Genomic DNA, 21,853 nt, shown 5'->3' with positions numbered 1-21,853 from the left:
CATATTATATATCCCACAAGAACATTACACACACACACACACACATATATATATATATATAGCACCCAACATGTACATTACACACATACAGTATATATATATATATATATATATATATATATATATATATAGTATCCCACATGTACATTACACACATATATATAGACTAGCTGATATACCCGGCTTCGCCCGAGTTAGTTTGGTACTGGTGTTTATCTGGTGTTCACACGGAAAATCTTCTGAAGTCGTGGTTACTTTAGAGATACCGGGAAAACATATGTTCACCATTTTGCATAGTTCTCTGCGTTATCCAGGAAACACTACGGGGAGGTAACCATGTGACATTTCCTTTATATAAAATGACATCAGGAAGTGAGAGAATTAGATTCCGTACGTAAAATTTGGACGCTAATTCTTTTGCGCATAGAATTGAATAATCGAGGTGGGACCCATTAGCTTTTCCTAATTATGACATAACCAATGCTCGTGCCAAATTTCACATTTCTATGACACCGGAAAGTGAGAGAATTACATTCCGTATGTAAAATTTGGACGCTAATTCTTTTGCGCATAGAATTGAATAATCAAGTTGGGACCCATTAGCTTTTCCTATTTATGACATAATCAATGCTCGTGCCAAATTTTAAGTTTCTATGACATTGGGAAGTGAGAGATTTAGATTACGGACGTTAAATTTCGACGCTAATTCTTTTGCGCTAGAATTGAATAATCGAGTTGGGACCCATTAGCTTTTCCTATTTTGGAGATAATCTATGCTTGTGCCAAAATTCATGTTTCTATGATATCGGGAAGTTGGAGAACTTTTGGCGAGTCAGTCAGTGAGTGAGTCAGTGAGGGCTTTCGTCTTTATATATATAGATAGTATCCCAGATGTACATTACACACACATATATATATATAGCACCCCCCATGTACATTACACACACATATATATATAGCACCCCCCATGTACATTACACACACATATATATATATATATATATATATAGCACCCCACATGTACATTACACACATATATATATAGCACCCCCCATGTACATTACACACACACATATATATATATATATATATATAGCACCCCACATGTACATTACACACATATGTATATAGCACCCCCCATGTACATTACACACACACATATATATAGCACCCCCCATGTACATTACACACACACATATATATAGCACCCCCCATGTACATTACAAACATATATATATAGCACCCCCCATGTACATTACACACACATATATATATATATATAGCACCCCACATGTACATTACACACATATATATATAGCACCCCACATGTACATTACACACATATATATATAGCACCCCACATGTACATTACACACACACATATATATATATATATAGTACCCCACATGTACATTACACACACATATATATATAGCACCCCACATGTACATTACACACATATATATATATAGCGCCCCACATGTACATTACACACACATATATATAGCGCCCCACATCTACATTACACACACATATACATATAGAGCACCCCACATGTACATTACACGCTTGGCTCTGCTCCATCCACTCTCTGAATACATCCTCACACAACAGAGTCCTGCATCCACTGAGCTGAGATACCTGGTCATGTGACCCCTTGTCTCCTCCCACATACTGATCACATGACAGTGACATCATCACAGGTCCTGTAAGCACAGAACAACTCCACGGCTCCTGTCCGGCTGCAGGTGGAGGTATGTGGGGGTCACAGCTTCCCCTTGTGGAGACACTGGGGAGGTGCAGGAGATTAGCGGCCATGTAATGCTCCTCTGGGGAGTCTGGGATGTACATAGGAGATGATACAAGGCCTCTGCAGCGCCCCCTATTGGCAGGCCTGTAACATGACTGGGAATAGAAGCCTCTGGAAGGCAGAGACCATCTCCAGCTACAATCAGGATTATTCGGCCTCCACTACAAATTCGCTTTCTACAATCCGGACAAAATCCCCCCAGAAGAATATAAATAAGTGACACAACTGATAGAACGAGCGCTTTCCCCAAATCCCCACAAAATGCCCCTTTTTCTGCCTCCTGCGGCCCCAGAATGCCCCATGAGGTCTTTAGTCCTGGGAGCCCCTTCTGCTGAGCGGCTGCAGACGGACAGCAGCTTCTGCCGGCGCTCCGGAGGAGTCTTACCCCGCTCCTCGCGGCCGCCGGCTCACTGATGCTCTGGGGTTTGGGAGGTGCAGCCGCCATCTCGTCGCTCCAGAATCTTCCGTCTTCTGAAACCAGTAAATCCCCCAGAACTTCTCGGCTCGCAGCTCCCGGCTGGATGTGCTGTTTGTAGCATTTAGCGGGAAGCGCTGGACACGTTTTGGCCGCCCGATCCTTCTTCAGCGGCCGGACTCATACAAATCACTGGGGAAGAAATAGCAGATAACATGTTGTATCTTCATAGCGTCATAAATCCCCCTGGTTAACCCCTTCCTGCTCCGGGGCTTATTTGTACACAATGGGTGAGAAGGGGCTCCTGTGATTGGATGAACAATTACATCCTATGGTCTTCTATGACCTGACTGCTGGCCTCTCGCTGCAACAGCCGGGATCGGTGAGAACATCAGTGCCAGTTGTTGATCGCGGCATGTGAAAGGCTCACAGAGAAAGAACCATTTAAACGAGTGGGTTGCCATGGCAAATAAATGCCAGTCAATGGCGTCTAGGTCTGTGATCACTAGGATAAGCTTTGATGCGCTGCAGTACAGAAGTATTGCAGTGTATTATCAGAGCGATCATGGCATCACCGCTTCAAGTTTCCTCCAGCGATATAAATATATAATAATAATCTTTATATGGCACCAACATATTCTGCAGCGCTTTCAAACATGGAAGAAATGCAAACAATACAAAAATTACAATGTGAGATGCAATCGGTTTGAAACAAATGGGGTGAGGGTGGTACAGTAGGTACAAGGGGGGGAGGGGACATGGGGAACATAGAAGTAGGGGATTTCATGTGGAAATCAGTTAATTAGAAAGCAAACAGGGAGGGGCGGTAAGGAAGTGCAGGGGTAGAGGTTGTATGTGATAGGCAGGGTGGAAGGTGTAGGGAGCCAAAGGAATGGTCAGGGGACTAGGTCAGGGGATTTGGTATGCTTCCCTGAAGAGGTGCGTTTTTAAGGCGCGCCTGAAATTTTGTGCATCGGGAATTGTCCGGATGCCTTGGGGTAGAGCATTCCAGAGAATGGGTGCTGCTCTGGTGAAGTCCTGGAGGCGAGCATGAGAGGTTCGTATTACAGGGGTGTTTAGTCTGAGAGTGTTAGTGGATCGGAGCGAGCGGGCTGGGTGGTGTACGGACAGGAGGGAGGCGATATATGGTGGCGCAGCACCATGTAGGGCTTTGTGAGTCAGGTAGAGGAGTTTAAATTTAGTTCTGCAGTGGATGGGCAGCCAATGCAGGGACTGGCATAATGCAGAGGCTTCTGAGTAATGTCTGGATAGAAAAATGAGCCCGGCTGACTCATTTAATATGGATTGGAGTGGAGCGAGTCTGGTGCGGAGGAGGCCAATGAATAGCAAGTTGCAGTAGTCCCAAAGGACTTTACCTAAGGAATCCCATACTGCACACCTATAAAACCACTTATGCACAACACCTTTGTTACAGGACTTCTGGGAGACTGCGGAACCACCTTAGGGCTCGGTCAGACAAGCGGAGATTCGCATGTTTTTCCTCGCAAGAAAAACGCAATGCATGTGTGGGAAATAATCCGTATGACGATGTCCATTGCCACCCATATGTTTTATCTTTGATAGGTGTGGATTTTCACCCTCACATGTGGTGCGTTATTTTTCCTGCGTGGAAAAATGCACGTATATCCGCTCGTCTGACTGAGACCTTATCCACATCTTCTACGGCACTAAGAAAAAGGCCTTTATGAAGATACAAATTTTAAGGAACACACTTACAGTGGTCTTGAAACTGAAAATGCAATACTATTACACAACACTATAGTTGTGCGTAATTAAGAACAAGGAAAGGAAACTCCAACGACTTTGACTCAGAGCAGGCCTCTACCCAAACACCGATCAGGAACACCCCGAGTCCGGCAGGATGGATCAGAACTCCCAACAGGACACGGACAAAGGTAAAATCATCAATCTGTCCTCTCACAACCCCACTAATGTGGAGCTCAGTGAACTCTGCAGGGGACTTCCATTCTGTCTTACTAAAACACTTGACAAAACAGTAAACTCTGCAGTGACATGGAGGAATATTTCAAGAAAATGAGATTGAAAGAGTTTTTCCATGAAAAAAAGGACACAGATCTTTCAAGCACTCAAACATAGAGGAAACTACGGGCCAAGAAGAGGTCTGATTAGACATCCCCTACTGGCTGCAACCCTACTTTGGGCAAATATATGGACTCCTTTAGATGTGTGCAATGTACTATACTGGACAAGCAGAAAAAGGAAGCATTTAATATCAATATGCAGGAAAGAAGGGCCATCTATGCACTCAAAAACAACAAGGAGATCACCATTAAACCTGCAGATAAGGGGGGTGCTATAGTCCTCATGAATACATCAGACTACACGAAAGAAGCAGACAGACAGCTGATGGACACCAGATACTACACCAAACTGGATCAACACATGACTCAAAAATATGTGAGGGAATTGAAAAAGGTTATCAGAAGTCTTACTGTGGGCTCGACAAAACGTTTGGACTTGATACCAGAAAACACCAGGATTGGTGTATTTTACCTGCTTCCCAAGCTACACAAATCTGGCAACCAAGGTAGGCCAATTATCTCGGGTGTGGGAACCCTCACTGAAAAAATCTCCAGATGGGTAGAAGGTGTCCTCAAACCACTGGTAAGCAATATAACCAGCAGGACACCACAGACCTACACAGAACAAACTGTCAACAGTAGCTCCCCTTCCCAATGCTGCCATCCTGGCCACCATGGATTTGGAATCCTTATACTCCAACATCCCACGCAAAGATGGACTGACCACCTGTCAGGCAAACCTTGAAGCTAATGGGTTTGCCTCTGAATCGGTGTTAGAACTCACAAGATTCAGACTCACACACAATTATTTCTCCTTCCATTCCATGAGAGATTCAATGCATTCCACCCCACCATAAACTTCACACATCCAGAAATGAACTTTTTGAACACTACCACAATAATTTCAAACAACTCAATACAGACATTCCTATACCAAAAACTGATTGATCGGCCCACATACCTCAGATGGGACAGTTCCCATCCTAAACACATCAAAAAGTCCATCGTCTACAGCCAGGTACAAGTGGATCTGCTCCAACCCAATAGGCAGAGAGGAACATTTACAACATTTTTTTTCAAAGAAGAATGGGCGATAACGCCAATTGATTTGAATGGGGCCAGCGGCAGCAGCGCATTGAAAACATAGGAAGAAGATTGCGCTCCCCTGACAAAGCTGTAATAGCTATGGCAGGGGATTCAGTCATCCCCTTATGTATCGCGGGGATGAAGGAATCCTCTGCCACAGCTGTGGCAGAAGCCCGTGATGCTATCCCATTTCTTTTAATGGTGCTGACACTTCTGCGGCCCCATTGAAAGCAGTGGGTTTGCAGCAATGATTTTTGGGGAAGGGCTTGAAATATAAGCCCTTCACTGAAAATCATAGCAAGCTGTAAATTAAGAGAAAAAAAAACTCACCTAGAAGAGCTGTCCAGCTCTTCTCTCCAGCCCAGGTAGTCCTCTTCTCTGTTATGGAGGCCAAGGATTGAAAAATCTCCACCTCCAGAAAGCGCTGCCTCTGATTGGCAGTCATTGAATGACAGCTGAGTACTGCCGCTGATTGGCTGAGTTCTCCAAAGGTCTTATACCTGGGGATCTCTGGGTGGAGAAGGTGGTGGACTGTCATAATCCCTCTTTGTCGCCTTGTTTCGAACATTTTGTTTTCCCTGCCCTCCTTAAATTAGGGATGCCTCCATAATTCCATATGTTTGGAAATTTTAAACAGCAACCTGAATGTCTTGCGAGTTTTTTTCCAGGCCGCTATGGTATCTTTTGCCATTATAGAGTGTTTGCATTCGACAGGGAGATTTTTATAGCTTGTATGCATGAGGGCATTCAGGCTTCATGGGTCAAACAACACCGCTTCAAGGGCGGTATTTGAGTTATCGCTGGAGCCCCGCAGCCAATCCAAGGAGTGTCTGGAAAGTTGAGGCTGTCTTCACTCTTGGGGAGCATTAGTTTTTTCAAAGCAATATGTGGTCTCTTACGTGATCACACACAAGCTACGAATGCCGTGTGCAATTTCCCCAAATCACGTCTCAGGAGGAGAAGCAATATTGTTAGCAAAGGATATAATAATCTTGGAAAACTAATCCTTTTTATAAAATGACATCTGCCCGATAAAGAGAATGGGAGATTACTCCACTTGTGTTGTTCCTTTGTTATTTTAAGGATTGTTGGGGGATAATTCAATGCAAGAAGGGATTCCGGTCTCTTGCCTATATTTATGCTTAAGTATGTAATGCAGTCTTTGGCTATGCCAACAGGGCAGCTCTTGAGATCCTTATACGTAATTTTGCCCTGGGAGTAAATATCCAGTAGTTCGCATTTGGTGTTGTTTACCCTGAAACCTGATAGATTAACGAAAGCCTCCAATAAGTCAAAGACCCGTGGCAAATCGGATTTTGGTTGAGAGAGTGCTAGTAAAATATTATCCGTGAGTAACATGGTTTTACCTGTTTTATCCCTGACCTTTATGCCTTTGAGCTCTGTGTTTTTTTTTTCTAGCAATCGTGTTGAATATCAGTGGGGATAAGGGGCATCTTTGCTCTGTGCCTTTCTGTAGAAGGAATTTTGGGGAGAAAAAACCTGGAGTATTAAGGGGAGGAGTAGAGATTCTATCAATAGGAATGGAAGGGGCCCACAACACCCGTCCTGTCCATTGATTCCCTTAGCCATGACCATGAGACATTGTCAAATGCCTCTTCAGCATCTATTGTGAGAAAGGACGGAGAGGGATGAGCCGTAGGGTGCAGCTTAATGTCGTCGAAGATTGTTGAAATCTTCCTTATATTTGTGGTGTCTGAGCACCCTTTTGTAAACCCTGTCTGCATTGGAGAAATCAAGTGAGGCATGATAGGGGCTAGGCGATCTGCCATAATTTTGGCCATTAGTTTTAAATCGGTGTTAATTAGGGAAGTCAGTCTGTAGGATTTTGCGTCGGTTGGGTCTTTTCCAGCTTTGTGTAACAGCTTAATATGTGCTTTATTCGTGTCAGGGGGAATAGGGCTGTCTCACATGTAACCGTTGAATAAAGTTTCAAATAATGGGGCAGTCTGGTCTTTTAATATTTTGAAGAATTCCCCCGTATATCCGTCTGTTCCCGGAGCTTTATTATTCCCTAACCCTTTTAATACCCTCTTTAATTTCCAGTTGGGAAATTGGGGAGTTTAGTAATATGCATTGTTCTTCCGTCAGTGCGGGTAATGATATGTCCGAAAATATGTCGTCTCATGTGATCATTTTCGATTGCGCTTGTGAGTAAAATTTTGAGTAGAACTCAAAGAATATGTCATTCATTTTTTTGGGGTGTGAGTGCGTTTTTCTGGAGGAGTCTTTCAAAATCGCAATATTGGATCTCTGAAAGGGCCCTTGCGCTAAATTGTCCATAATTTTGCATGCCTTGTTGCTAAATTTAAATAATTTAGCTTCCTTGCCTGAAAGTGCCAGTAGCTCTCGTTTATGCAACCAGAACTCATAGGATTCCTTTGCTGCTATCCATATCTACTTATATTGTTTATCTGGCTTCTTCTAAAACCGCAAATAGACCTTTAGTAGCTGATCGCTAAACTGCCTAATTTTGTCTTTAATATCTCTTTTAATAGAAATCACATAGGCGATTATCTTGCCCCAGATGATTGCCTTGCCGGCATTCCAAAGCAGCTGAGGATTGTTGTAATGTTTGTCATTATCTGCCATGTATTCAAGCCACCAACCCTTCAGCAATGCGCAAAATGTCTCGTCTTGTCATAGACGAGGGGAACCTCCATATATAGTCTTCACCTCTTGGAAGCTCCTGACACAGGGACAGCACCACCGGAGCATGATCTGAAATCACCATGTCTCCTATTAGAATTTTGGCTATTCTTAACATCAAGTGGGGTGGCATAAATATATAATCAATTCTAGACCACGAATTATGCACATGAGAAAAGTGAGTAAACTCTCATCCCTCTGGCTTGAGCTTCCACACATCCCTAAGACCAGCCACGTGAACAAAGCTATGCAGATTGGAGTAATGATATCTATTATTTACGCCTTGGGCCGCCTGGTTGCAACGGTCTTCTCTCATTCTAACTACCGCATAAAAGTCGCCTCCTACCACTTTGCTAGCCTCCGTGTCAGCCAATAGCTTGTCTGAAAATTTCGCCAGGAGCTGTTTGTTATTTGTGTTAGGGCCGTAGATGTTGTGTATACTAAAGATCTACTAAAGACCCTCAGCAATTTGCCAAATACTAGGCCAGTGATGGCCAACCTTTTTGGCTTGGTGTGTCAAAATTCCCCGAAAAACCTCGGGTGGTGTGTCACTTCGAACCCCCCCCCCCCCCCCAAATTTGTGATATTAATATTTTAAATAAGAAAAATGTATACTTGTAACATATAACTGTATTGAATAAACCAAAAACTAATTATTTTAACTTACCTACTTAGTGACTTCTTTGTTCATCTGTCAGTCGGTCTTGAAATTAATTAACGGTCCAATATGAAACTTTAACTTGTGTGGGGTGCCGTGAACTGAGATAAGTGAGGGGGGGTGAATTCTTTAACTAACCGGCCTATTAGTGATTTTTGTTGCTGAATTTCATTGGCTAAAATTAAATCTTCAATTGAAGGTTGGTATTTTGCACACTTCAAGCCTAAGCAAGCGCTACTAACTTCATCTGTCAGTCTGTTTCTTTTGTTGGCCTTGATAATATTTAACAGGCCAATATTAAATTTTAACTTGTGTGGGGTGCCGTAAATTCTCCCTCACTGAGTGCTTTTCCATGCTGAGCGATGGAGTGAGCGATGGTCAGACTTGCAAACGTTAAATTTGTAGAGCCTTTTACAAATGTAAGGATAGAATTAGATTGGCGCTTATAAAGGTGCAGCTGCCTGGAAATGGATTCCTTCCTTTCATCCTCACTTTTTTTCAAGAGCTGGGAATGATTAGTTTCAAAATGTCTCTCTATATTCCACGTTCTGCTTACTACCGTCTCAGTACATAGAACGCAGAAGGATCTGCCATTTTTTTCTATAATGCCATACATCTTGGTCCACGTCTCTGGAAAGGGTCGGCTACTGCTACTACTACCACCCCCTTTACTTAACCTTGTTTTTTTATTTTTTGGGTTCTCCATCAGACAGTGATCGCAATGACAGAAGATTACTCACTAATCAGTAATGGCGCTGGTGGTAATGGCGCTGGTAATGGTGCTTTTTTAAAAGGCTGCTGCACAAGCCCTCCCCTCACTTATCTCAGTAATGGCGCTGGTGCTGCAAAGGCGCTCCCCACACTTCTCAGTAATGGCATTGGTGGTAATGGCGCTGGTAATGGTGCATTTTTAACTGGCTGCCGCACAAGCCCTCCCCTCACTTCTCAGTAATGGCGCTGGTGGTAATGGCGCTGGTAATGGTGCATTTTTAAATGGCTGCCGCACAAGCCCTCCCCTCACTTCTCAGTAATGGTGCTGGTGGTAATGACGCTGGTAATGGTGTGTTTTTAAATGGCTGCTGCACAGGCCCTCCCCTCACTTATCTCAGTAATGTCGCTGGTGCTGCAAAGGCGCTGCCCTCACTTCTCAGTAATGGCGCTGGTGGTAATGGCACTGGTAATGGGGTTTCTTTAAATGGCTGCCACACAGGCCCTACCATAACTTCTCAGTAATGGTGCTGGTGCTGCTCAGGCACTCCCGTGTGCTGCTGCTCACGGTCGATGGTGCCTTCACGGTGGATGACGGTGGATGCTGCTGGTTGCTGTTGCTGGTGCTTGCTGCTAAGATGGCCTCCAGATCCCTTCTCCTGCGCACTCCTCGGCTAAAAGGTCCGCCAGCCAGAAGTGAGGTCAGCGGCCTAACCGGAAGTCCCGGCACTACTAGACACTCTGTGCCGGAGGTCTGTGGTTTTGGCCTACAGACCTCCGGCGCAAAGCGTCTACCCACCGCAATGTTTTATCCTCGGCTACTGCACCTGGCCGTGCAAGAGCCGAGGATGAAACATCCTGGTTCTCCGCGTGCGGCCGCATAATCCTCTGTCTGCGGCTGCGTGTCAGCAAACATGGCCACGCGTGTCAGCACTGACACGCGTGTCATGGGTTCACCATCATGGTACTAGGCTGATGGAAGGAGCAGGTGGGGAAGATGCACTCTCCCTTGGCGTAAAATGCTTAGCATAAGCCCAAAATAAGAGCGCATGAGTTGACTTCCCTTAATTCTACCTCATAAGTAACGGTTAGGAGCAGAATTTAACTAGGGCCACTCGTTGGCAACCATAACTATTTTTATAACATCAGTTCTTGCTCTGTTCCCTTGTGGATCATGATGTGGAATAAAACAGAGCTTAGCTGCGTTTCTAGAATTATAAACAATATTTCTCTCCACTCCAAAAAGTTACAACATAAATTATTAAAATGTAACATATGAAATATAGAAGTTGATAATTGAAATAAACGTCCTAAAACAGTCTCTCTTGACTACTTTTCTCCTCAAGTGTCTCTCCTGTAGTATCACATATTCATGACCGTGCCGTAGGGCCTCAAAGGAGGGAGCAGTAAGTGGTGGTTCGTTCTTACGGCGTTGTTCCTTTGGTGCGACCGAGGGGCCTGGGTAGTCCTTGTGCCAGTTCCTGCTGTAGCTGGGGAGGTGCGTCTTCCGCATCTCTCTGGCATTCCTTTGGGTATTGTCAATTTTAATTCCTGCTCTGCTTTCTCCGGATCATGAAAGATAAGAGTGGCACTAGAATTGAGCGAACATACTCTGTTGAGCTTGATGCTTGTTCGAGTGTTAGCGCACTCGATGGTGCTAGTTACTCGAACGAGCATCAAGGCGTGTTCGTCAAGGCGTGTTTGACCCCACCCCAGTTTTTGGCCCCTCCCTGCCACAACGTGCCTGTTTTGGCCCCTCCCTGCCATGACTTAGCATGTGTCAATGGCAATTTTTTTGTCTGGCAGGCAGGGGAGAGGAGAGAGAGAGAAACCAAGAAAAAAAAATGTTCGAGTCTCCCATTGTAGTCAATGGGGTCCGTTACTGGAGTAGAGCTCTTGAATTTTACGAAAAGCTTGAATAACGCAGACCCGAGCATTTGGGTGCTCGCTCATCTCTAAGTGGCACCATTAGAGCAGAATACTTTCAGTACTGCCAGGTGCAGCAGGGCAAATTTCTGTTATTTCTTATAAAGTTCTGAACAAATTGGTGAAAAAGCTTCCCTTTTGCGCTGTACTTTGGCCGAGTAGTCTGCAAAATTTTGAATTTTGTGACCATCAATCTCCAGTGAATTGTTACGGCTTTTGAAGTCTCACAAAATTAGGGCTTTGTCTGTGTAGCCCAAATATTTTACTATTGTGGGTCTCGGGCGTGTCCTGGTATTTGAGGCCTGCGTAGTAGGTGCTGAGCGCGTATCTGGTGCAAAACGATGGGCTCGCTCTACTTTACATTTGTGTGATCCCAAGGATTTGGGGATCGTGGCTACGCACAGTTGGCATAAGTCTTTTTGTAGATAAGTTTCAGGGACCCCAATAATACGCAGGTTGCTACGTCTGGACCTATTTTTCAAATTGTCCATGGTCTGTGGATATTGTTTCCAGTTCATATTCAATTGAGGGTGTTGGCATGTTGTGACACCGTATCTCAGAGCTCGTGCAGTGAGCTGGCCACCGTGGCTGCCAAAGTCTCATGTAAATCCGGGGAAATTAGTTTTGCTGCTTCGATTGCTAAAATCGTATAGTCGAGAGCTGCTGTATTCTGCATGGTGTGGGTTTCGTGGACCGGCGGTGCAGAAGATGTGGAAAAAGGCACTTAAAGGGGATCCTCCTTAGAGACATTTTCGTTCTAGAACAAGGCTTTAACTGTGGCTTTTGCAGGTGTCTCCATTTGCATTACTTTATTACGACCCATTTTAATTACAAACTCCTCCATAGAGAGGTTTAATAGTTTGTAGATTTCTGTATACTGTTGCACGTTTGCCTGAAAATTCCGATCTTTTATGTAAAATAATTGGATTTGGCTTTTAGCTCAGCCACGTATTAACCTCTATTCTGATATAAACTGATGCTTTTTCAACCTTTTCCTCTCTCTTTAATCTGTAGCAGAAGGGTGGGGGGTGGGAGCAGAGAGCAGTCCTGTGCAGATTTAGTGTGTTAATCTGCGTGGCTTGTGGCACTTTTATAGTGGGAGAATTGGATATGACTCTTCTTGTCACCCCTATAAATATGTGCTGGTTTTTTTTTGTTTGTTTGTTTTTTTTAACTTGGTGGTGCACATAAGATGGCCACCGCTGCTCAAGGGGGGAGGGAGCACGTGTTATACCACTGCCCTGCTCTCCTAATACCGGTAGCTCTTATCTGTGCCCATAGTATGAAGCCTGCAGTAAAAGGTCCCCTTCTCAGGCAAGGATCTGCTCAGCGGCTGCAGCTGAAGTGCGCAGCGTTCCTCGTTGGGCTGTGCGTCCCTTCTGAACCCCTCTCTTGCAGGTCAGGAGCGGTGCTAAGATGGCGGGGGTGCCATGCGGCCAGGCAGTAATGGAGTGAGGGTGGTTAGCGACACTGTCTCTTCCTCCCGAGTCAGTGGTGCAGCGGTAAAGCACAGGGAGCCAACAACAGCTGTGGGTGAGTTGGTTTTGGAGCTGAGGTACCAGAGCTCTGCTTCTCCGTTAACTACTCCATGGCATCGGAAGTACATTTATACCATTTTAAAAGAACATCTTTAAATCAGGGCTACCATCCCACCTCAATTGATGACTAGGATACTCAGAAATCAACTACTCCAATACACAGAAAGGGAAGAAAACAATTGTGTACCTCCTAGTAGTGACCTACAATTCACATCTAGAGGTGTTAAGGAAAACTGAAAAGAAACTCCATTGTACCCTACACAAGGATGACCATCTGAAAACCATATTCCCGGACCCTCTGCTTCTGTGTTACAGGCAACCTCCAAATTTGAGAAATTTGATAATTAAGAACGCATTGTGCTCTGACGCACAAAAAGGAACTTATCCGTGTAAGGAAAGGAGCTGCAAGACCTGCTCACATGTACTGACAGCGGACAGGATACAAATCCCCAACACACAGCAGGACTATAAGATCCCAGGACACTCACATGTTCCGCATCCAATGTTGTGTACCTGATCCTGTGAAGTAAGTGTCCTGTTGTAGGCCTTTATGTTGGAGAAACAGAACATAAACTTAGAGCAAGGATGAGATCGCATCGCCACATAATTAAAGAAAGACAGAGAATTTTCTTAGTCATGGACACAACATAGAACATATGAAAGTTGCCATATTAAAAGGCAATTTTAAACCTCAGCATCACAGAAGAATTTGGGAGTAGAAGCTTGTAACCATCCTGGATACTCTCAAGAATGGAATGAACCTGGGAGGGGGATTTTTGCATCAGTGAATAATATGAGAAATCTGGAGCAAATTGGTGACCCCCTAATACCAATTTAGAGACCATAAAACATTTGATCCCTTATCAGTGGACTAATTAATTATTTGCTCATTTACAGCTTATCATGCTGTTCTGGTATGGTTTGCAGTGCAAACTGATCACACCATGTCTGTGCCTTTTCGTGTGTGTGTGTGTATCTAATATATATTTTATAAGCACTATATTATATGCCTCCTCGGATCTATTCCATTTAAGCCTGAGGAAGAACCTTGAGTAGGTTCAAAAGTACACTATAACATCCTGTAGTTGTGTTAGCAATTAAAATTAAGAGTTAACACATCCACAAGATTACCTGATTTCTCTTACTTAGAACATTCACATTTTGGATCCCCTATAATCCAGAGATTTGGGGTGGTTTACATTGTCTCGTCTTCTCTCCATTTAGGAACCTCGGCTGATATCTTCTTTATCAGATAATTTTCCTGATTGACTCAACAAGGATGGATAGGAAGAGGGACAAGATGGCGGAGAGTATATTCACCCTCACCCTAGAGATACTCTTCCGGCTTACAGGAGAGGTGAGAGATTCTGGGGATTCATTCATAAATGCCGGAAAAAAGAAGAGGCGGTTGTACTTTTCTATTTTTATTTTTTTTTGTCAGAATGACAAAAAAACAACAGATCTATTATAAGGCAATTGGAGTTTGTTGGGGGTCATTATTGTCTGTCATCTAACAGAGCAAAAACTGATAATTTAGTTCTTTTGCTCCTGTGACTGAGTAGAACAACAGAGATGATGAACACAGATGTGAGGAGAATCTTAATAATTGTTGGCCATAACTGGAGACATGAAGGACTCTGGGAATGTCTGCAGGGATATTTATGGATGTATCTCCCCATAAACAGGATTACATGGTAGTGAAGAAGACTTCTAGTGATGGCTGTCAGGCCTCGGTGTCTGATGGATGGGGAAGACCCCTGAGCCCAATCACAGGGCCTCCACCTCATCCCCTGATACTGGAGGAGATCAATGAGCAGAAGATCCTAGAACTCACCAACAAGATGATTGAGCTGCTGACTGGAGAGGTGACACTGCTGGGAATGCTGGGACATTGTACAGTAACACTATGGAGGTATAATGTGACTGGGTGATGATGGTATCATCGTGTTGTCAGGTTCCTATAAGGTGTCAGGACGTCACTGTCTATTTCTCCATGGAGGAGTGGGAGTATTTAGAAGGACACAAGGATCTGTACAGGGACGTCATGATGGAGGACCACCAGCCCCCCTCATCACCAGGTAATAGACAGGACTAAATCCACACGGCCTTTATTATTTGTATGTAGAGAATGAATTCAGTGGCTGTCTGTGTTTTCTGCAGGTAGATCCAGTAAGAGAACAGCAGCAGAGAGATGTCCCCATCCTCTTCTTCCACAGGATGATCAGGTAGATGGAGAGAAGGTCTCATGAAATCTCCCCTCTGGTCTGTAGGACGGCTGGGAAGGTCTTATGTTCAGGCTTATTATATGATTGATACTTGTGTAATGAGAAAGCTGGAGATGGCAGGATTACAGCCGACCGCAGACATTAGATCTCCGCATCTTATCACTATTTTCTGGTTCTGGAGACTTCTGGTTGGAATAAAGAAGCAACAGGTTGAAGTTATACAGGAGACCTGCAGCTATTTGGCCCAGATCACTACTGCTGTCATGTCATTCCGGCTCCTCATACTAATTAATGACCTTTTCTGGCCATATAAAACCTTTCACACGACTTCTCCAACTGTGTGATGACTTTTACAATATTTATTTCACAGCTGGTGAAACTGGATGAAGATCCGATCCCTATTGATGCTACAGAGACACATGTGAGCGGGGATCAGCCGTGTAAGGAAGGGATTCCTACAGATGACCCCCCAGGTGAGACTACATGTAGAGAAGAGTCTGTGTTGTCGGGGTTTTCAGCTCTATATTCCCTTATTCAGCCAAAGAAAATGTAAATTTTTTTTGAAAAGCACATAATGAAATAAATGCTTAAGGGGACGCTTAAATAACATGAAGTGTAAAACTATCAGTCCCGCACATGGAGACTCCAAATAGCAGCCTTTTAAAAATCCATATTAAAAAGCAGTCCCAAATCGTAGAAAGAATGCGTACCTGGAGTCACCCCACATCATACAATCACAGATCCGTGGGCGGCCCATGTACCAGCAATATAGTAAAATACCTGCATACACAAATAATACCGTCCGGCAGTACTCCCACTTTAAAATCTTTCAGTGGGGTGAATTGGAAAAAGACCACAGCAGCTCCAGTTGGGGGTGTAAATGGGTCATTTCTACAGTCTTCATGGTGCAGTAACAATGACATGTTGTCTTTATTCTGAGGGTCAGTACGAGTACAGTGATGCCAATTTATACAGTTCTTTTATATGCAAAAATGCTTAAAAAATAAATGCCTATTTTAAGAAAAAGTAACATTCTTCTAATGCTATATTTTACCCGCATTATTTTTCTCATTCACTGGACTGTGTGAGGGCTCGCTTTTTCTTGGGTGACCTTTAGTTTTGTATTGGTACCATTTTGAGGAACATAACTTTTTGATAGATTTTCAATGTTTTTCTTGGAGTGACCAAAATAAATGCAATTCTTCCGTTGCATATTGTTTTTTTTCTGAGGGAGACCTAAGAAGACCTTTATGGATGTAGTGATAACAATTTTTAGCTTTTTTTTATTTTATATTTTATAATCCTAATAAAAAAATCTTTATTTCTCGATCATTGCATTGGTAGACACAGCTGACCGTGGATATAGCTACTGCCACTTTGAGGCGGGCACTAAGCAAAAAAATGTGTTATCTCCTCCTACCAGCTATGCCCTCCGGCAGAAACCAGTCAATCAGTTTTATCTTAGTGCCCATAGGAAGCAGACTTCTTCATTCAATGGAATTTAGTTGTTATCCTTCCGGATCTGGGATTACAGGGCCGGCTCAGGATTTTCCCGGTTACCCCATTGATGATAGCAAACCGACTGGCGTTAACCCTTTTGTTGCTGGCTCAACCCTCAGAAGACCTGATTCATCAGCTATATTGGGCCCCCCTTTTGTAGCACTCCCTTCCAACTAAAGGCTGGTAAGTACAGTAAAAAATGCTGGAGCTCTATGGTTTTTGGCGATTTACGTGAATATTTTCTCCACTGAGGTAAGTATTCTCTTCCCCACTCTCTTCCTTCCCCTTGCTTATTCTCACCCCCCCCCTACCAGCACCACTGGCTCTACAACCACCTTTCTTAACTCCCCTCCTATCTCCTCACCAGGACCTCTCTGTCTATTCTGAGTCTCCTACCAGATGTTCCATGGCATGGCAAACCCCTGTGTGGCTTGAAGGCTTCCCTACTGGAAACAGTTCAATTTTCTCCTCCTTTGCTTTCCTCCTTACAGCTTGGGCAACAGCTTTGGTGTTCCTGCTGGAGGGGAAGCTGTGTATCTTGTGGCTACAGTCTATGGGGATGCTGGAGGACTCCTTCTCTTGGGTACTTATACCAGGTGGCACCGATTTTCATGGCCAATTCGTGACTAGCCGAGATTATTTTGTAAGCTTCTGGTGGTAAGATTTCTCATCTACCACAAAATAAAGCCATACATGCATGGTTCTGCACAGAAGTAGAGGCCTCAATTTTGTTCCTTTTGTCGCTCCAGCCTCCAAACCTTGAATAGTAAAAAATCTTTCCAAGACCAAAACCAAAGGCTCCCTTACAAACCGCTTCCGACCTCGTGTCCCCAACCACTATACTCCAAGTCTGCCTCTACTGAATCTTCCGTGTGTATGGCAGTCTCCAACAAAGCCATCCAGAGTGGGCGGACGACTTTCCCTATTCAGGGAGACCTAACTCGCTCATTTCTTAGACATCTGGGTTCAGGAGATCATCTCTTCGAGCTATGACATAGTTTTCCACCTGCTTCAAGATTGCTGTTTCACTTCCAGTTTATCTTTCAAAGGCCAACGCTTTAGATTATGTGATATACACACAATTGTCCCTGTTACCCTTCAGAACAGTTTAGGGGGTTTTATTCCAATCTCTTCATGTTACCCAAGGAGGATGGGACTGTCCAACCCGTTCTGTATCTGAAGAGGTTAGATCATTATGCCAAGGTTCACTTCCATATGGAGTCGTTAAGATCTGTAACGTCCATTAAATCAGAAACGTTTGGGTCATCCATCGACGACATATCCCTAATGTCCAGCACATCAGCGATTTCCCCCAGTCATGAATGGGTGGTTTACAGAAAAACAGGATTCACTTGCATGGATGAGGAGTTTGCAGGCACCAGCGAGCATCTAGGTTCATTTATAAAGTACGTAAGGAAGGAAGCATATAGAGGCTTTATATCTCTATGTTCCATGCTTGAAAAAGGAAGTGAATCTGTTTGTAAGCTCTCCATAATGCCTTGTAATTCTCTGTGATTCCTGTACTGTTTGTCCTGTGGCCATGGAATGAAAACTGGAGGTGTTCATACTCTCCCAAGAAACCTAAATAATGTGTGATACTTTCTTCTAAAAGCTCCTGTGCTCTGTAACCTTACTAGCTCTATGAGCCGTGGATAAGAGCAGCAGCTGTTTGTACTAAATTCATTTGAGAGATGAAAAACACAAAAAATAAACTTATTTGCTAAATAATCAGTCTAGTACGATGGTTGTCAGTAGATTAAGTGCTCTACACATTATTGTGGTTCCTGTCAATGGGAAAACCCTTTTAATATTTGGCATTTAATACAAGCTTTACAATTTGTACAAACATTTTATATACAAATGTCATAAACTATCAGTATAATTGTAATGTAAAATTCAAAAATATTAAAATTCATTTCATTTTTGGCAGATGACGACACCAGGAGCTCAGAGGGACATCTGATATCAACAGATTGTAAAGTGGAAGATCCTGGTATCATACAATATGCATATGAAGAGCCTGCTGTTACACCAAATATACCCTCAGCCCTTCACACTAAAAATCTATCCTCTGATCCTTCTAAACAGGTTCCATCTTCTGATTTATTACAGAATGTTAAACAAAATAAAATGTACAGAACAGATGTTGAACATCAAAGAGATCACACAGGAGAGAAGTCATATTCATGTTCTCAATGTGGGAAATGTTTTAAGCAGAAATCATATCTTGCTGTACATCAGAGAATTCACACAGGGGAGAAACCATATTCATGTTCTGAATGTGAGAAACGATTTACCAGTAAATCAGATCTCGTTAGACATCAAAGAATTCACACAGGAGAGAAGCCATATTTATGTTCTGACTGTGGGAAACGTTTTAACCGAAAAACACATCTTTTGTTACACCAGAAAGTTCACACAGGGGAGAAGCCATATTCATGTTCTGAATGTGAGACACAATTTAACAGTAAAACAGATCTCGTTAGACATCAGAGAATTCACACAGGAGAGAAGCCATATTTATGTTCTGAATGTGGGAAATGTTTTAAGCAGAAATCACATCTTGCTGTACATCAGAAAATTCACAAAGGGGAGAAGTCATATTCATGTTCTCAATGTGGGAAATGTTTTAAGCAGAAATCATATCTTGCTGTACATCAGAGAATTCACACAGGGGAGAAACCATATTCATGTTCTGAATGTGAGAAACAATTTACCAATAAAGCAGATCTCACTGTACATCAGAGAATCCACACAGGAGAGAAGCCATATTTATGTTCTGACTGTGGGAAACGTTTTAACCGAAAAACACATCTTTTGTTACACCAGAAAGTTCACACAGGGGAGAAGCCGTATTCATGTTCTGAATGTGGGAAATGTTTTACCAATAAAGCAGATCTCGCTGTACATCAGAGAATCCACACAGGAGAGAAGCCATATTTATGTTCTGAGTGTGGGAAACGTTTTAACCGAAAAACACATCTTTTGTTACACCAGAAAGTTCACACAGGGGAGAAGCCATATTCATGTTCTGAATGTGAGACACAATTTAACAATAAAACAGATCTCGTTAGACATCAGAGAATTCACACAGGAGAGAAGCCATATTTATGTTCTGAATGTGGGAAACGTTTTAACCGAAAAACACATCTTTTGTTACACCAGAGAGTTCACACAGGGGAGAAGCCATTTTCATGTTATGAATGTGGAAAATGTTTTAACAATAAGGCAGCTCTTGTTAAGCATGAGAAAATTCACACAGCTGTTAAGCCTTAATCATGTTCTGATTGTGGAAAATGTTTTACGCAGAAACCAACATTCAATAAACATCAGAGATTTCACACAGGGAAGAAACCATTGTCATGTTTGGAATGTGAAAAATGTTTTAGCCTGATATCGTATCATGCTGCACATCAGAGAATTCACACAGGGAAGAAACTATAAATGTCCTAAATGTGGGAAATGTTTACAGTTAAATCAAATCCTCTTATACATCAGAGAAAATTCAAAAACCACAATAGTTCAGATAGCGCCAAAGGATTAATGGTGGGTTATCCATCTTAGCATTTTCGTATCCTTCATAGTCGAGGAGAGCTGCAACGACAATATGGGGGTTTCTCTCAAGGAGAATGGCCCCCAGAAAAGAAGCAAACAACAGGTTTTTGATAAAAAAAGGTTTGTGCTCGTAGAATATGCAAGAAGATAACCCAAATAGGTCTTCAATCCGAGATAAACAAGAAATAAGAACGGCACTTACTCCGGAGGAGGGGGACGTATAGAGCAAGAAGCCCCCTCCTTGAAGTGCTGACTCTTCAAAGTCCCTCCGATCACAAATATTATTGCATGGCAAGTGGGTCAAGTCTTCACTTTATTTATAAGTGGCATAGGCAACGCGTTTCGGTGTGACAAAAACACCTTTATCAAGCCAAGATATTGGCTTTATAAAGGTGTTTTTATCACACCGAAACGCATGTGATAAAAAGCAAGCTTACAAAGACTCACGGAGCACCACTTTTTACACCCCATACCCGCCACTGGGGTCAAAAAATACCTCCCAAAAAGCATGAGAGGAGGGGGTATCCCCGGCTTTATTACCCCGTGTACTCATCCCAACCAGCCTCCGTAATTACCCGTCTTCAGAAATACCACACAGTTCACTTTACAGTTTACTTTTATCTAAGATTTGGGGAACGTCTAAAAGGGCGCGGAGTGTGTGGGAGGGGCGGGATATTTTTAGGGAGTCAATTTTTATTCCGTGAAAGTGGCAAATGGGGCCTGGAATTTATTCAGTTGTGCCCTGCAATCCAACGGGTGTTCCCTCCATTATAGGACTTGCCATGGGTCCTGTAAGTAGATTAGGGCCACAATGGGTATGTTTCTGAATACAGGACAAACGGGGGTATCCATTTTGGGGTGAATGTCTTCATTCCTATGTACACTGTACAAAAAAACTGTTTTTAAATTGACAAAATTGCCAAAAAAATTGAAAATCATAATTGTTTCCTTCTGCTTTGCTTAGATTCATTCAAACACTGTGGGGTCAAAATGTGCAGTACACAGCTAGAGGAATTCGTTAAGGGGTCTTGTTTTCAAAATGGGGTCATTTGAGGGGGTTCCTTATTGTTTTGGCCGCTCAATGGTTCTATAAGTGGGCAATGGGGCCTGCAATTAATTCAGTTTTACCCTGAAATCCAAAGGGTGCTCTGTCCATTATAGGCCTTGCGATGTGTCCTGTAAGTAGATTAGGGCCAAAATGAGTATGTTTCTGAACACAGGACAAACGGGTATCCATTTTGGGGTGAAAGTCTTCATTTATATGTGTTCTGTACAAAAAAACCTGTTTTTAAATTGACACAATTGCCAAAAAAAATGAAAATCATAATTTTTTTCCTACTGCTTTGCTTAGATCTATTCAAAAATTGTAGGGTAAAAATACACAGTACACCCCTAAATGAACGCGCTGGGGGTCTAGTTTTGAAAATGGGGTCATTTGTGGGGGTTCTCTATAGTTTTGGCCGCTCAAGAGCTCTACAAGTATGCTATGGGGCAAAAAAGGCCTTCAAGCAAAATTTATGTTCTAAAAGCCACTGACAACTCCTTTCATTTTGGGCCATGTTGTGCATCCAGACATAAGATTAGGGCCACAATGGGTATACTTCTGAACACAGGACAAACAGGGGTATCCATTTTAGGGTGCAAGTCTTCCTTAATATGTGTGCTGTACAATAAAAGCTGTTTTTAAAATGACAGACTTGCC

The 21,853-nt window shown here is 43.0% G+C and overlaps 1 protein-coding gene across 1 annotated transcript in view; it reads left to right on the top strand.

Moving 5' to 3' along the window:
- Positions 1-21,853, top strand: part of LOC136626704 (uncharacterized) — a 244,542-nt gene that overhangs the window by 63,545 nt on the left and 159,144 nt on the right. Inside the window, 5 exon segments of the mRNA XM_066601717.1 lie at positions 14,826-14,949; positions 15,032-15,096; positions 15,467-15,569; positions 18,527-20,038; positions 20,181-20,271. Of these exon segments, the coding sequence (XP_066457814.1) occupies positions 14,826-14,949; positions 15,032-15,096; positions 15,467-15,569; positions 18,527-20,038; positions 20,181-20,271 (1,895 nt within the window).

The sequence above is a fragment of the Eleutherodactylus coqui genome, chromosome 4, assembly GCF_035609145.1.
Source record: "Eleutherodactylus coqui strain aEleCoq1 chromosome 4, aEleCoq1.hap1, whole genome shotgun sequence".
NCBI classification, from domain to species: domain Eukaryota; kingdom Metazoa; phylum Chordata; class Amphibia; order Anura; family Eleutherodactylidae; genus Eleutherodactylus; species Eleutherodactylus coqui.
This window is presented reverse-complemented; position numbering and strand designations above follow the sequence as displayed.